The following is a 17,270-nucleotide window of genomic DNA, read 5'->3' on the forward strand; positions in this document are numbered from 1 at the left end:
TGCATATTTGATGTCTTTCTCCTTTTCTCCTTAATATTTCAAATAATTCAGCTAGACTATCTCCGTCAATTGGGTAAGTGGAGCTGTAACACCTACTTAAGGGAGGGGAGCCATCTGGTTTCCTTGCAACTTGGAGCCTGCTGGCAAATATTAGGTTGTACCAATTTAGAGCATGATGAAGTGGGAAATAATGGACATTCTTGAAGAATCTGAAATGGGATCAGCTGTTATTGGCAAAAATTGGCAGGTGCAGTGCACTATGCTGGCTGTAAGCATGGTCTCAAGTTGGAGAGTGCAGCTGGGAAAATGACCCGCTAATTGAATGGTTGCAGGACTCCCAGCAGCTCCCGACAGTAGTGGAGCATCATTAATTGGAGGCTCTTGGTTGACTTGGTGGAAGCTGTCACAGAATGAAGGATCCTGCAAGTTGATGTTTACTTTCTAGGTGTTAGCATGTTTATTGCCTCTTCCTCAGTATGAGTCTTCGTGGAGTCAGAGGTGCTTTTGAACTTAGGAGGACTGGCATAAGGCTAGCAATATCTACTTCTTATTTGTATTTACAGCATGGTGACAGTGGTTGGGAGTCATAAAAGCCACTCAATTACACATTTGTTTAACTGCACACTTCTGTTGTTATCTTCCCATCCCTCTCTTTTTCCCTTTTATTTTCACTTGTATTAGGTTTCTAAATTGGCTTGGCTTGGAGCAGCAACTATTCTTTCTTTTTATTTAGAGCCTGAGAAGACCTTGTCCTCGACTGAGTTTCTTGGATGCTGCCGTAATTCATACAGTGGTTATAGAAACAAAAATAGCCTGGTTTTGGTCCAGAATAGTATTACGCGCACCTCTGGTTTATGCGGGTCTCAGAATAGCAGTGTATGCAACAGCACATGTGCGTTAGCTGTGGCTCCCTTTTTCATATGTTGTTTTTATTCATTAAATGCAAACATATTGCGGTGCATCCTAGTTTAATATAAAGGTCTGTTGGCAAAATGTGGCATTTTCCCTCAGCTGTTAGCACCCCTTGAGGGAAGATCTATTGGCAATGAGCGCTGTGCAGAAAGCACTGCTGACTTCAGAGCGCAATTCGTGTCTCATCGGTGACAGTAGCATCCCGACGCGCCGAAAAACTCTCAAGCTATGTAAGGCGTAGCTTTCTTCTGTGCATTATGGTGGCTAGGAGGTAAAACGCTTCAGTGACAGCTTTGTCCCACCAACGTGCCTTTGGCATTTATAAGCACGAGGTTATCTGTGAGTGTGGATTGAATGAGGAACAGTGGGCTGAAAGCTGGCTTGAACATCCTGGTGCTCTGCTGTCTCTGTAGGCTGTAGACCAAGTTTTAAACCCTTTGGGAGGGCTGATGAGACCAATTTTTCAAATTGGACCCCGAGCAAGTCTTCCAGTGGCCATCATGCTCTTCCCCAGTTGAGGTGATACAGCTGGAAAAAATGCCTTCAGTTCGCGTCTGCGTTTGGATAACCTGTGTCAGGTGGGAGGCCAGGGGATGAAACTGGAAGGATTTGGAAGCTGTACCCCTGGGTCAAGACCCAGTGTGGCAAACATCAAGCATTGGCCTATGGTGGACCTGGGAATGGCTAGACATTGATGAAGAGGCTCCTGTCTCCTTCCCCCAGCTCTGCCTCTGCAGCCTGGGACAAGCTATTTCGGGGAACACCATTTTCTTAAATGCCATAGTTTGATGTGCACCCATTTGTGGTGCCTGGTTCTAGCCTAACTCTCCTGGATGCTTATTCTGCCTCTCTTTCAATTTTCCTGGCATTAAGAAGTGGATGGAAATAGCTCACCCAGCTTCAGAAACTTAAATAAATTGGGCATCACGCTGGAGCTGAACACTACCACTTGGCTTGGGGCAGGTTTTGGGAAACAAAACGCGCCGGTGTGCCTCCTGGGGACCTGCCTGGGTGACTGAGAGGTGGCGGACAGATGATGGAACCCAGCTAGTTTTGGGACCTGTCCCGAGCACCCTTTTTGCCGGCAAGCTTTGGCTGGGGTGGGCCACCAGGAGAAAGGATCGTGGTGCTGCAGGGAGGAAGGCCCAGGCAGGTCCAGCAGGCGCCATCAAGTGACCCGCGATGGTTCACGTCGCCCCTTCTTTTCTCATTTTGATCTTTTTTTTTTGTCTTCCCCTTTTCTTCCGCACCCAGCTGAATGAATCCGCCAAGCAGCTCATCGAGATGGACAAGACGTGCTCGGCTGCCGCCTCCGGCTGCGACGTGCCGCTGCCCGCGGAGACGGCGGCGGCGGCGGCGGGTCTGGCACCGTGCTCCACGTTGGCCGGTGCTGGGGCGGCCGGGGCAGCCCAGCGTCAGGCGGAGGGCAAGAAGAACGCCAAAAAACGCCATTCCTTCACTGCCCTCAGCATGACGCACAAGTCCTCCCAGGCCGCCAGCAACCGGCACTCCATGGAGATCAGCGCACCCGTCCTCATCAGCTCCAGTGACCCGCGGGCGGCCGCCAGGATCGGGGACCTGACCCACCTCTCCTCCAGCGCCCCGGCCCAGGTAAGGTGGCAGGGAGGGGGGTGGAGGTGTGTTTTGGGTGCCCTCGGTGGACGGCACACCCTTGCCTCGCTTCTTTCAAAATGGTTGACCCTCGCATGAAGCGGTTGCACGGCGCTGTCGTCCCGATGCAGTGGTACTTGGCGTCTGTTGTTCCCATCCTTGCATTAATCGGTGGGCATGCGTGAGGAGCCAGACGATAAAGCCAAATTTGATTCACCTTGATGGAACATCTTTTAAAGAAAAGCAATCCTACAATTTGTTTGAAGTAATGCAGCTTATGTTGCATCACTTTCTGTCGTAGAAAGAAATAATTTTGAGCGATCCCATTATCCTCAATGTATCTGTTACCCTGCAGGGTAGCAATGTCGGTGTGAAATTCACACACTGGGGATAAAAAAGGTTTTTGGAGTAATCATTTCCCTACAGATCACTGGAGGATGAGCAAATGTGCCGTACTTTGATGTGTGTTGTACCCAGCAAGTAGCTGCTGTTCAGAAACACCCAAGGAGGTTTTAAACCATCAGATGTGCTGAGGATACAGCCCCCTGTCCTTCCCCCTCTCAAAGGAGGGGGCAGAGGAGCAGCCTCCAGGGCATCCCTGCAGGTCCCTAAAGGAGCTTCCGAGAGGCTAATTCTGGGAGCCTGGCAGAACCAGGAGTCAAACTCAGCAGGCATGCACTGAAACCTCTTGCAAATGCCCGCTGTTTCTGTGGATAAGGGAATCCAAGTGGTAATTTGCAGTTTGAAGGCATAAAAGAGAAAGGGGAATAATAATAGTCCCAAAGGTCTTCTGCCTTGGCCTGCCTGCTCAGTCATCTACGTACTTGGTGTGCAGATTAGCAGCAACGGGTTCCCTCTACGGACCAGCTCCTCGTGGTCTGGGCTGCTTGCTAGCACCGAGATAACCTAAGCATGGCAGGGTCTTCCCACCCATCATTTTTCTGCTGAAAAAAGCATCCCTCCCCTTTTCGTCTTCCTGGCCATGCCTTCCTGCCCCTTCGCACCCATATCCCCATATCAGGACAAATTTGGATCGCTTCCCACCCCTTGGGCAGGAATACCTGTTTATGCCCATTTGCAGACCGGTGGGGCTCCCCCGGAGGGTCGGTGTCGTGCCCCAGACTGCGGGGTCACTCTTGATGGCTGTGCCGTACCAGCACCCGTGACGTGAGCCCCCAGATCCCTACGGTGCAGGTTTGCAAAGACGCCGGGGAAGGCAGGGTGCCTGCGTGCGTGCCGATGTGTGCCACGGGGCCAGCGGGAACGGCGTGTGGAGGGGACACCCCCATGGTGGAGCAGCACCCTCTGCTCCTGCCTCAGCAGCTCACCTCCCTCCACTGCCCATCCACATGTAGGAGCCGGAGAGGCAGCTCGGTCCGACTGGAATTTAGCTTATTTTCTTCCAGATGCCTTTTCCAGGCAGGGTTTCCGTGCCGTAAGGTCTTCCCCCTCCTTTCAGCCCTCAGCAGGAGGGTGAAGGTGAGGATACGGCCTCCACGTAAAGCAGCGCCTGTGCCAAGATGCACTGGGACATCTGTGAAGCAGCAGAAGCACTAGACGTGAGTGAGGGTCCCAAGCTTGTCAAGTAAACGACACCCAGGTTTTTGGCACTCAGAGTGACACATTTGGACTTTACAGAGATGTGACAGACTGTGGCTTTTCTGTTCTTGTGCTAGTCAAGGGAAAAACCATGCACACCCTTTGCTAGAGTCATGTGAAGACTCATTCTAAGCTAGCAAACCACAAAAATTAGACCACGAAGCAGAAAGTGCCTTGACTGTTCTCGCCCATTTTAACAGAACGAGTGGTGTGCAAAACCCCACTCGTGTCACACACCATTGTGGCATTTTGGCACAAGCAGTAGGGGACAAGAAGGGCGCCGTGTTCTCTGTAACCAGTTACGGTTACCAAAATCCAGCCTGAAGGAAGGTTGGTTGGGTCCTTTGCAGCAGATGGGAAGACACGTAATTGGTGTTACCATCAGAAGCACGGCTAGGGTAAAATGAAGGCACTTCAGTGTGCCCGTGGTGGGAAGAGATTTGGGGAGTCGTTCTTCTGCCTCCGGGCACAGAGCAGGTTTGCAGACAAGGCAGCTGAGCACAGGCCTCCTTCGCTGCTGGCCAAAACTGTCTTGGCCAAAATCCAGGAAGGGGAAAAAGAGTCTTGGTGGTTCGGATCAACCTTAGCGAAAAGAGGTTTCCCTCTGTCAGAAAGTGTTGTTGCAGCCAAAGGACCCAGTCGCCCCAAGCGTGGCATTTGCATGTATGAATACGTATCTCTGCTTTTGGGGGCCTTCCTATTTGCTTTCTGGTTTGAGGGATTTAAACATTTTTTTTTGAAAACTTTGCTAGGAATGTGGGTCTGTCGGGGAAAAAAAAGAGGAGCTGACATTCTCACTATATTCTCTTCACTGTAGGAGCAGCCCTCAGAAAAATGCCTTGCTGTTGTAAGAGTAGTAATAAAATCACAAGAGCCACCAACATGAATTCACCTGCTTTCAGCTTTCTTAGATCTACAAAGAGTCCAGAATTTGCCTCTTACAAAATGTACATTAAAATTGTGCAGCTATATTTATATGTCTATTAATCCCATAAAAATAGAGGTTACATTTACATATTTAAAATGGCAGAAATTCAGTTCCTTCTCTGCCATCTGCTAAGACCTGACACGGCTCTGAAACAATTAATGATGCTGCAGCCTTAGACAGAAAATCAGTTCAGCATTTTTCTTTTATTCACGTGGCTGAACGCCAGCCAACGTAGCATAAACAAAGGGCCCCTGAGTTCTTACTTCAAGGCATTCGGGGCGGCGAGAATCCTGTCTTCGGATCGTTTTGTTCTAAGATGTTTTTGCCATTTTTAAGGTAAATGTCCTGTTTGTCTTACTAGGGGTTTGACGTCTTGACAACCTCTAAACGGACTCTACTGCTGCTTTGGAAGAGCTCAGGGGCATTGCTGAGAGCACGGGCAGGTTGGTAGGAAGGCTGTGCCTGTAGCTGCCAGACTTACTGGTGAGCTCTGCCGCAGGAATATCTCCCACCTTTTCTTTCCTCACTTGAAGAGGAACCTCTCTGCCCTGCAAGTCATCGTCACAGCCCTTGAGTGGTTCTCTCCGTAACCATCTCAAGCCTCTGCTAGTTTGCAGCAGCAAAGTCAGCCAAAGCATATTTCTTATAGGGGAAACAACAGATTTACAGTTTCAGTGCTGACTATCTAGGAAATTTATGCCTTTCCTTTCACCATTAGAATCCAAATTTGGGGTTTTGTGTCTTTATGTCATGTCCTTGAAATTTCCAGGCACTTTATCATTGTTTATTTAACAGATCTCCTCATAAAAAGAAATAAAGGAATTTTGTTCAGTTTAGTAGGTATGAGCTTCTCTGGTCCCTATCAGGATTGGTATTTAGCTTGCAGGGGGGGTTCTACCTTTTGAAAAAGTTTGTCACAGTTTTCCTATAGCCTGTCCTTTGAACAAGTGAAATTCAGTTACAGGAGTTCTTGAACGTCATCCAGTCCCCTACCTCAGGCAACCGGCTGGTGCCCAGCAGAACACTCTTCTTAAAACAAGCATCCATTTTCCACCTGAGGCGCCTACATCTGGGGCACCTGCTTTTTCTCTGCTGACATGAGAGGAAACAGAGACATCGAAGGCTTCTTACTGTACGAACTTAAAATTTAGGTGCACATTTTAGATGTTTCGGTAAATGTGGAATATATTCCACCCCTTAGAAGTGATTTCATGCATAGGACTGTATTCCTGTGGCTTTTGTCAATTTTTGTGAATTGAAACCAGACTTTCATGCCGAGCTGACATGTTTTTTGTTTTTACGAGTTGTTAGACTATTATAAGCCTCCCGCTTCTCCAGGAGGGCACAGATTTATGCGTACTGAGCACTGACATTCAGACCAGGGTATGAAATCACATGTTTTGAAAGCACTTCTGCATATCATTAATTTAATAATTGAAGACTACAGGCCTTCCATAACATGTTCGTTATTCTTTAAGCAGAACCAAGTCAGCTGTTCCCCAAAAGCCAAGATGCATTTTGAAATGATTGATGGTCTAAAAACCATCTTTGTTGACTGCAAACCTAGGGATGCTCAAAGGTAGAAGAATCAACTTCAAGCCACGTCAGCTGGATAAAACAGTGACTGGAAGACCACCATAGCTGGGATACAAAGCATTTATTTTCAAAGAGGCAATGCTGGGATCTTCATTTCGCTTGCAGCCAAATTTACTTCTTGTATGCTTTTTGTTGCATGCTGAGTATCACACGTTAAACGTAAGATCCCCTTCTAAAAGGTAATAGTGTCTGTACATCACGCAGAATGTCCTATCATGCTGGCAAAATGAATTTTTATTGAAGATGTCAGTAGTGCTGCAGGCCTGTGATGGAGCTGAAGCTGAATTAGGTTACGGGTGCAGAGGAGCAGTTCGTAACTGAGACTCCCCGGGGAGCGGGGAAGGTCCCCCTGGACAGTAATTGTGCCTAGGCCTCAGATGGCTTGTCTTGCTTCCATTTTCACCCTTTATGAATTATTCTTCTGTGCTATTTGGAAAGGTCACAGGTCAGCACTGCTCCAAATCCCCTGATTTTTGACAGCACATGCATCTCATGAATAATGAAGTGTGGCTTTGTGCACACCAGGATGACAGCTGAGTGAGGAAAAAGGATCCTGCCTGCAGAAGGAACTTTTCTGTGTGCTTTGAACAACTCGTCGCCACGCACGAGAAGTCTATTTGTATCTGCAAGTGTTAGTACAGGCTCCTAACCAGAGGCCACATGTTCAGGAAAAGCTGAGAACAATGTCTTGTATGCTCCCAATCCCGAGGAGTGACAGTGTTTGAAATGAAAAATGTTCCTTGAAGTGTCTCGCTATATAAATCATTTGGAAGTGTGACTCCTTATCAGTTATTTAGAAGTGCTGAATTTTAGCTGAGAAAATGTAATAGCAGAACTTTGGTTGAGCCTTGGCTGATAACCTAAATGTGCTGATCATGAGAAGCATACAGATTATACATAAAATCCAGAGACTAAAAACGAATCTCGAATTTTCTAGCACACAATAGGCTCTGAGAAAAGAAGAGAAATTCAGGTATTTTTCAGCTTTGGCCTGGAGTCCAAATTCTATCCAACCTGCTCTGCTGCTGGCTGTGAATGACAACTGACTGGACATCCATTAATGAGAGTGACAGCTGAAACCAAGGGCAGCTATCTCAGGAGGCTACACAGGTCAAAATGCAAAAAATAAGTAATATTAGTCCGACCTGTGTTTCTGTCACTTCGATCAAAATGCATCATGAAAACAGCATAAGAGACTTTGCTGAAGTCTAACCTAAACTACTTCATGGTCTTTATACATTCCCAATTCTACTCAAAATTATTTAGAACTGGTTCCAAACATTGCCTATTTGTTGCATCTCTATTTTAGATAACTTTTAGAATTCTTTTGGGGGTTTTTGTAGGTGGGAAGGAGTTAAGTTTTTTTAAGCAGAGAGTTAGGGGTAGGCATGTAAGGTGCATTTTTTTTGGATACCAATAGGTCTTTGAATATACTCTATGCATATTGGGATATATTACATTTTTTGTCAAAACTGTTGCAAATGAGACACACGAGCTGACTCAATCTATTGACTGATCATATAAGCTACCGAGAATCCAGGTCAAAGCAAAATCACCTTTCAGAAGCTACCAGTTTAGAGACAGTGTCATCTCTTTGTCCTGTAATTTGCATAAATACATTTTGGAAGATTTTTCAAGAACTACAAAATCTAATTTTTTACTGGATCTAGGAAGAGAAGGTTGTGCTTTAGAAGGGTTATTCAACTGTGCATGAAATCCCATTGCCTGTAAAACAAAAAAAAGTATTTTTTTCTAGATGGTCCTCAGGGTAGTAACCCAAAAACATTTTGCCACTGAAATCATTTTTGCACAGGGCTAATCCTGAGGCTTTATGCTACCTGCCAGTCAACTACTGACTTGGAAGCCTCAAGAGCAAGCAAGGCACTCTCTTGGTATTTACACTATACCACAAAATCCTGTCCATCCAGCACACGCTATGTGTACATGCATGGCATTTGAACAGAAATGACTACAGTATGTATTTTCCCTTTTTAGTTTGTTTTTTTTGTTGTTTATTTGTTTACCACTACTATCTCCCTGAAGGGGGACCTCCTATGGGAGGCATTGCAGAGAATTCCGTTAAGTTTGTTGTGCAGTTATCAAAAGGATAATTATGAATGTGGGATTAAATTAACATCTTTTAGAGGTCAAGCTTTCACTTCAAGCTTTCCTGTCTCTCTGCATTTGATTTGTCATGTTCTTTCATCCCAGAATTGCAAGAAACTATTTACTATAAAACCATTTAAAACCTCATGGTGAAGAGCTGGACAGTGGTGCTCAGTGCTGAAAGGGTTAGTCTGAGAGAGAAAAAGGCTGAATAAAATACAATTCTCATGATGCTCATCCACATGATGCTTAATTAGTCCTCATTTGGGGGAACAGAGAAGCTGCAAACCAGAATAATCAGTGCTTTTATGGGTGGTAATGTCAGATGAACGTTTGGAAGAAGATGACAAAAAATACTTGGGTTTTTTCTTCCAACTTGCAGACATCCTTAGATTGCAGGATAGTGGAAATGAAAGCTCAGGAAATATATTTACGTGACTTCTCCAGCTCTCTGCATAGCTCCATGAGCTATTCACAGAAGACGTGGTCTAGAGTTTTTGGCCTGCTATGACCCAAAAAATAATCAGCACCAACGTGGTGCTAGAACAGGCTGGTAAAATATTCTGCCTCACCTCCATCCACAGCCGCAGATACTTACAGGTTGTAAGAACCCCTTGGTAAATGCTAAATCATATAAATTTAGCTCCAGTTTTTGCAGGAAGGAACTGGGTATTTATGCAGCTATTTATGCAGCTGCAGCTGTTATCGTGCACATTTGTTTGTTTTTTACACACATACCATTATGGAAGAAAAAGTCTTACTCTAGAATTGGTAAGTCCGTATCAGCTCCCACTCTGGTAATTAGCATTTGATGAGGCTACTTGATCTTGCATGTAACACTTTTCATCGATACTTGGTGTCACTACCATGCATTAAGTGCTAATACATTATTTCTAGGAACATTAAGGCCTGGAGTGATTGCCACAGTCATTGTTTTATGGAGTCAGCGAATTAGAGAAACGAGTCACAGGAATCTTAAAGACCATTAGCCTATTTTTTGTGGTATTTCCAGAGGATGGTATGTCAACCTATGTGAGTTGAATGTTTGAGTGTTTTTCTCTTATTTTAAAGTAATATTAAAGAGAAATTTAAAGTAAGCTGTAAATATGCATTCAAGACATTAAAAGAAATTTCCCTGTGAATTAATGAATGTGATAAGTGCCCTGTGGTGAGACAGTGCTGGATATGCTTTGAAGTCAAAATGGAGATTTCTGGTTGGTGATTTTCTAGATGATAAGAACATTCGTCTGATAGCAGCAGCAATTATTTTGCTGTGAAGGCTGCTGCAACCTGCAATATCATTGTACTCTGTTCCTAGTTTTATCACTGTCTTCACGGCTTCTATTCCCCTCCAAGACTGAGACCCGTGCTTTTGCAAGGCACTTCACTAATCCCTACAGGCACCATGTCTTTTAAAATTAAACCACAAACATGGCCTTAAAGTACTGGTGAAAATCTAAAGTAAATCTACAAGGGAGAGGAAAAGATAGTTTATGCTGGAAGTCCAGACAACTAATTTTTGTGCCTTCATAGAGGTGTGGATGGGAAGAGAGAAAGGGAATGAATCTGAGATGAAGTTTCAGCCCAGATGAGTGGTTATTACCTTTAATTTCCTGGTCTCTGTGGGCTTGTCGGTGATGTTTTGCCAGGCTGGTTGCTTTTAAATATAACTGTCAGAGCTGACAGAAGAGGCAGCAACATCTCAGGAGCGTATTATTTACCCAGGAGTATATGCTATAAACTGTAATAGAACTATATCATTACATATACATTAAAGTGCAATTTGTTTTGATGCTCCTGTAGTTCTCTTGCAAATAATACTTATCAGTTGGAGGAGGAATGAGATCCATCTGAGCTTAGACACGTGGTGACTTCTGAGGAACTCAGACTGTTTGTTCTCACCAGGACACGCTGACCCTCAGGCTGGACAATCTGCAAAGTTCATTTTTGTCAGCTGGCTTCGGCTCTCTTCGTTTTGCATGACACCTGAATGGTGCCAGGTGCTTTGACTTATTTAAGCATCTAAAAATGGTGTTGGAAACGCTGCGTGGGGACCGAGAGCAGAGACCCTGTGCTCCGCTGCTGTTTCCCTCCAGAGGACCACGCTGCTGCTAGGACTAGATGGAGTTTAGCCAAGGGCCAAAATACCTTTGTGCAGAGCCTTTCTTCATTCTTAGCCCTCACATAAAGTCTCCTTGTAACAGCCAACACGGAGACTGAGAGGAAGAAACAAACAATTTTTAAGGAGGCCTCAAGGCATGAGTTACGGATTTCTATTAGACATTAGCTTTAGTGTTTGGGGGAGAAGAGGGAGTTGTGTTTCAGTGGTCATGAGGAGGCTGTTGCATTTACGGACAAAAAGCAAAACGTCCTTATATATTACTATCCAGCCCATGGGTACATAATCACCTACTACACCAGAGCAGCTGGTGATAAAAACAGACAGCGCAGCATGAGCCGGGAGTGAGATATCTGTCATGAGCATCGTTGTGCCCGTGTGTACAGTCCAGGAGGTTTACTCAAGATTTAGCCTTCCGCAGTACAGGTGACATTGCTGTGCTACTAATGGGCACAAAGCGGCAGGAATTAGTGTGGAGGCATCTGGAGAGGGTTTTCAGCGTGCCTTCGTGCAGCCGCTTTTCCCTGCTGGCTGGGGCCGTGTTGTCCCTTGGACGAGAAGAGCTGTTGCTGGTGAGCTGAAAACCTCGGCAGACGTAAGTGGTACTCGGAGGATGCCAGACTGGAGTGGGAGCGTGAAGAAGTGAGGTTTGGCTGTTTCGTGGCCTGAGTAAACGGGATGAGAGTTGGCAGTGTCTAGTTCAGAAAACTGCACACCACCGGTGGAGTAAACGGGCTCCTAATCAGGAGGTGTGTGCTACAGTGTGATTACCCAGCAGGTCACGTCTGGAAACTCAATGGCCAAATGTTTAAAGGCATTAGAGGCTCATAAGGATAGAGAGGGGCACCGAGTGACATTTTCAGAAGTGACTCTTATTACTCAGATTGCAATAAAATCCATGGGAGTCAGACAGTGAAGTATGTCTTAATGCCTCCCTGAGAAAACTCTGCAAGGTGCCTGCTTTTATCAATAGGTGCCCACGTCCCTCTTAAAAACCTGGCTGTCAGAGACGTCCTCTCCCGGGTAAGGCTTAGCAACAGTGAGTAGCAGAGGTGGAAGAAGGATTAAGACACAAACGCTCTGTAGTGCCTGTGCGTGGCTGTATTCGCGTGCCTGGTGCCACGGGAAGGTGGATCACGCAGGGACGTGCCATCAGAAGGGGAAGATGCGGCACGCAGACCTCTCGCAAGGTGTCAAAGCGGAGAGCAAAAAAAATCAGAGCGTCACCTCGCATTCCCGTTCCCCTGAGCAGATGAAGAGGAAAGGAGGACATGTTTAGTACCTTGTTCCTTAGATCACAATAGCAAAAAAGTACAACCTGGCTCCAGGGCTAAATAAAGAAGGAAAACAAGCTAAACCTTGTTACCAGCTGTGATGGAGAAAGGCCTGCTGTGTTCTCCAGGAGGATTATTAGCGTTACCAGTAGCTAGGGAGACCCACATAAAATTGTAGGAATGGAAAGTGGAAAGGTAAACTTCCAACAAAGGTAATCAAAAGTGTGAAGAAATAGGAGATTATTCTTTCACAAAATTCAGTCTCTCCAAAATCTTATTGCAAATATCTTGCAAAATAATCTAGCAATATTGTGTCTTATAATATGAGCTAATTAGTGATTCATAAGAGCGAGAACAGGACCTGGAAAGAGGACATTTAGAAAGCCTTCACCAACTGTGTCAAGGGCTGTTTTTTAAATGCAAAGCTGTTGAACATTCAGATGCATAGTCGCAATCAGGCAACCACCAAGAGAATTCATCAAGGAGCACAGAGGCAGATGAAGCTGCAGAGCGGAATATTGTATGGAAGTGAACGCCAGGATGCAAAGAGAGGAGCTGAATTCAATGCAGTGGAAGACCAGCGGGTCCTGTGGAGTAAAGCCTGATGATGAAAAGCGGGGTCATACTGGCAAGACTGGCAAGTACACCATAGTGTCAAAGCCTGCAGGGGAGAGCAACTAAAGAAAAACTGGAGCGCAATCAGGAAGCAGGCACTGATTTAGAGTTTGGATGCATATGATGCTAGGCTGTGCAAAGTGGCAAAAATGAACGGTCTGTAGCGTCCAGGCTGGCACCAGATGAAGCGATATTACAGTAACAGGCCATAGGCAAGAATCTGAATGTCAGGTAGGTAGAGGACATACAAGCCTATTCAAGGGAAGAAAGCAACATTGTCATCTAGCAACACGGAATGACAATTACATGATTTCTTAATCCCTAGGACTGTATGTGCAGAGTACAGAGCTGGGGTTCATTTATCATGAAAGGCCAAAGCTGAATTAGAGTTGAAACTGGCCAGTGCTGTTTCAGATAACAAGGGCTTTTTTAAGATATTAATAGCAAGAGGAGGTCTAAAGAAAACATTGGACTGATACTTGTTGAATGTGGTCATCTAACTAATAGAGATGAAGAAAAAGCAGAGGCATTCAATGCGGGTTTTGCCTCAGTCTTTGATAATACTGATAGACCTTGGGCTGCCCGGTCCCCTGAGTCGGAGGACCACGAGGGTGGCAATGGTGACTTTCCATTTGTGGACACTGAAATTGTAAGGGACCAGCTGTGTCAGCTGAACGTTCACAAGTCCATGGGGCCTGATGGGATTCATCCCAGAGTTCGGAAGGAGCTGGCGGATGTTCCGGCAGGACCTGTCTCGATCAGTGACCAAAGGTCTTGGGAGTCTGGGGGGGTCCCTGCTGACTGGAAGCTGGCCAGCGTTATTCCAACCTGCAAAAAGGGCGTGAGGGAAGACGCAGGGAACTACAGACCTCTTAGTCTAACCTCAGTTCCTGGAAAAATTATGGAGAAGATTATATTGGGTTCTGTTGAAAGGCATTTAAAGAGTAATGCAGTCATCAGGTACAGTCAACATGGGTTCACAAAAGGAGAGTTCTGTTTAACTAATTTGATATCCTTCTATGAGAGGGTCAACCACCTTGTAGCTGTAGGGAGGCGGTGGATGTAGTTTTTCTGGATTTTAGTAAGGCTTTTGATACTGTCCCTCACAGCATCCTTCTGGACAAGCTGTCCAACTGTGGGATGAGTGGGTTTACGGTGTACTAGGTGAAGAACTGGCTGAAGGGCAGGGCTCAAAGGGTTGTAGGGAATGGGGCTACATCTGTCTGGCGACCGGTCACCAGTGGTGTTCTTCAGGGTTCAGTTCTAGGGCCAGTTCTGTTCAATATATTTATCAACGATCTGGATGCAGAAGTTGAACGCACCATTAGCAAGTTTGCTGATGATACCAAACTGGGAGGTGCTGTTGTCTAGTTTGGAGAAGAGGAGGCTGAGGGGCAACCTCGCTGCTCCCTGCAGCGTCCTGAGGAGGGGACGTGGCGAGGGAGGTGCTGAGCTCTTCTCCCCAGGATCCGGCGATGGGACACGTGGGAATGGCTCAGAGCTGCGCCAGGGGAGGTTCAGATGGGACATTAGGAGGTATTTCTTTACCAAGAGGGCAGTCAAGCCCTGGAACAGGCTTCCTAGAGAGTGGTTGATGCCCCAAGAATGTCAGTGTTGAAGAGGCGTTTGGACAATGCCCTTAATAACACGCTATACCTTGGTCAGCCCTGAAGTGGTCAGGCAGTTGGACGAGATCATCGTCGTAGGTCCCTTACAACTCAAGTATTCTTTCTATTCTATTCTATTCTATTCTATTCTATTCTATTCTAATTTTGTTGTACACTGCTGTGATCTTCTCTGCCTTTACAGTTGCACCCTGAGGCTGTTCACTCAGCTCTGTTTTTTTCATGAGGTAAAACCAAAGTGTTTTGTCCTACCAAGAAAGGGTGGGGACTGATCTGTTTTCTGTTTTCTTGGAGGCAATTTCTCTAGCTCAGAGCAGGCATACACTGGTGGCACAACATGAAGAAGTTTGAACCAGCCGATTTCTCACTTACCTCTTGGATGAGGCAGCTGCCAGTTCTCTCTGCCCAGCATCTTCCACAATCCTTAACCCCATTAACCAGCTCAAAATAATAAATGAGGGATCATTCTCCAGCTACCCCTACATTTTTGAGTGGGTTGGGTTTTTTTTCTGTAAGTTGATATTATTTCACTGACGTGACAGGCAGGATTAATAAAGCCTTAGTCACAGAACTGGAAAGAATGCTTACTTTTACACATAGGACTGAGCTGCCTGGAACCTTCCTTGTTTGAGCAAGCAGCCAGAAAGTGAGGGGAAATAATGAGAAAAAGGAGATGTACTTGTCACTACAACTTCATTATTGAGCGTAGATGTCGGTGAGAGAGGAGACAGCTTGCTGCTTGTTGCCAAAAGCAATGGAATCACAGAGCAGTGTCTTCATATTTTGCTGCATGATTTCCTAATGATATTGTGTAAATATACAGCAAAGCAATATAGCTTAGCAATGCATTATTGAGACATGACACCGTAATAATTATGTGGGCAATGAGGTGACCTTGAAATCCATTAATTAAGTAGCAATGTGTGTCTTGGTTTAATTCAGTGTCTTGGTTTAATTCAGTGTCACTTGTAAGTGCAAAAAATGTCCCTATGTTTCTGTTCCCAAAATAAATCAATATTTACTGTTTGTTAGATAGCATTTGGAAACAGAAAAGCTGCACTGGAGGTCTGTGAACTGCTCAGAATCTTGGTTGTATGTAACAGGCTCTGTCTGAACCTGCAATTTGTGCATAAACTTTGGATCCTACTTTGCAGAGCCATTCTGCATGCAGATGTGCATGCAGCATTTGGTTAGACTTACTAAAAAAGCCTTTTGCTCAGATAAACCATTACAAGTCCCATCAGCCCAGCTCTGCCCTGTCTTTGCAGCAAAGATCTGTTGCTACAGGCCTTGGCATTACTTCAGGAGAAGTTTCCAGTCGGGATTCATTTTTGACATAGATGAATGAGGACTTTGGTGAGACAACTCAAAAGCGTTTGCCCTACATACTTTTGCTGAGCATTAAGCTTTAAAAAATGAATGATTACATTTAGAATTGCCTCTCAATATTAATAGCTGAAAAAGATCTGCCCAGTTCTCTATATGAGAGTGAGGATTTATTTGCTGTGGTAAAACTGGAGGGGACTCGTACTTTCTCCATTCAGAGGTACTCCTGTTTTGGGTTGTGTTGTCACCTTTTTATTAAGGAGAAGAATATTCCTGGTGATAAAAGCAGTATACAGAAATGAGACTGCATTTTGGAAATTGAATAGTATCTTCTTCTCCATAGATCCATAACCATTAACCAAAAGAGTACAGTTTTAAAAACAAGCTTTTGAGGGAGAAAAGGTTACTTTTATCAGAGAAGGTGCTATTGCAGAGATGAGCTGATTTTACAAAGCAGCCCAGTAGTTTTGCATTCTAAAACTTTTAAGATCTGCATGCAAGGTACAACTAAATTTCTCTGACAGGTACATGGAAATGCTGTTAATAACCTAATATCCCTTGTGTCAGAAATGTATTTTTGGAACGTGTAAGGCTAAAAGATGTCTTTTTTAATGCAGTATCATGAAGTTAGAAAGTCTGGGAGTTGATAAAAGATGTGATTTTTTTTCTTCTGTGCCTTCACCCCATAGCATTTGAGGAAATGGTGGGCTTCATCTTAATCCTTGTATGTTCTTCTTCGTGTATTTTCAGGATTCCTCTTCAATTGGAACAGCCACAGTGGCTGGTCCCAGGACAAGTGCAATAATTGGAGATCAGGGAACACCACCGAAGGTCCAGCTCCCCCTCAATATGTAAGCAGCTCATCTCAGTCACTGCATGCTCTTTGTTTCCAATTGTGTGTGCATGTGTGCGTGTGCTTGAAATCTGAAAGCCTGAATCTCAGCTCAGGAGCTTTCTGAGAAGAGAGAGATTGCAATTTCATACATGACCCAGCCTCTGCTGAAATTGAAAAACAAGCAGAGAACGGCAAGACTTCCCTCTTTCTCTGTGAGCCCTTTTAGACTCCTGATATATTTATTACAGCTGTATGAATCACTGTGAAGCAAACAGAATGCCTCTCAGCTAAAGAAAATCTTCCTTCATTTAAAGCTCTTAAAAAGGTGTAGTCCCATCCAATCGAACACCTGATACATTCATCATTAACCAGAAAAAATGACCCAATTGCATTTTTTCAGTGCCATAAACAAAGCCAACAAATAAACTTCATATCATGGGCATATGGGCTTATTGAATAGTGTGTAGAATAACAGAAGGTTGACTAGATACAAAACAAAAAGAGTAGACTTCATTATAATAAATCTCTTCTAGCCTGGTTGGTTTATCTGGTACCTGTCTAGTTAAACTGCAGAACCCTTTCATCTCATCACATATATCTTGTGAAATCAGTAGAACTATATAGACACACAAACACATATGCATGCCAGTATTTTAGGGTTTTATGATATGACTAAAAGAAGGTCTGAATTCACAAATAAAATCCTTAAATAACATAGCGAATC

General features: G+C 44.9%; 1 protein-coding gene across 1 annotated transcript in view; it reads left to right on the forward strand.

Moving 5' to 3' along the window:
• The window catches only part of SH3RF3 (SH3 domain containing ring finger 3), a 249,147-nt gene that overhangs the window by 183,593 nt on the left and 48,284 nt on the right, over positions 1 to 17,270 (forward strand). The window contains exons 4-5 of the mRNA XM_069770183.1: positions 2,167 to 2,523; positions 16,462 to 16,562. Coding sequence (XP_069626284.1) covers positions 2,167 to 2,523; positions 16,462 to 16,562 — 458 coding nt within the window. The remainder of the gene's footprint in view (positions 1 to 2,166; positions 2,524 to 16,461; positions 16,563 to 17,270) is intronic.

The sequence above is a fragment of the Haliaeetus albicilla genome, chromosome 25 (assembly GCF_947461875.1).
Source record: "Haliaeetus albicilla chromosome 25, bHalAlb1.1, whole genome shotgun sequence".
Lineage (NCBI taxonomy): Eukaryota > Metazoa > Chordata > Aves > Accipitriformes > Accipitridae > Haliaeetus > Haliaeetus albicilla.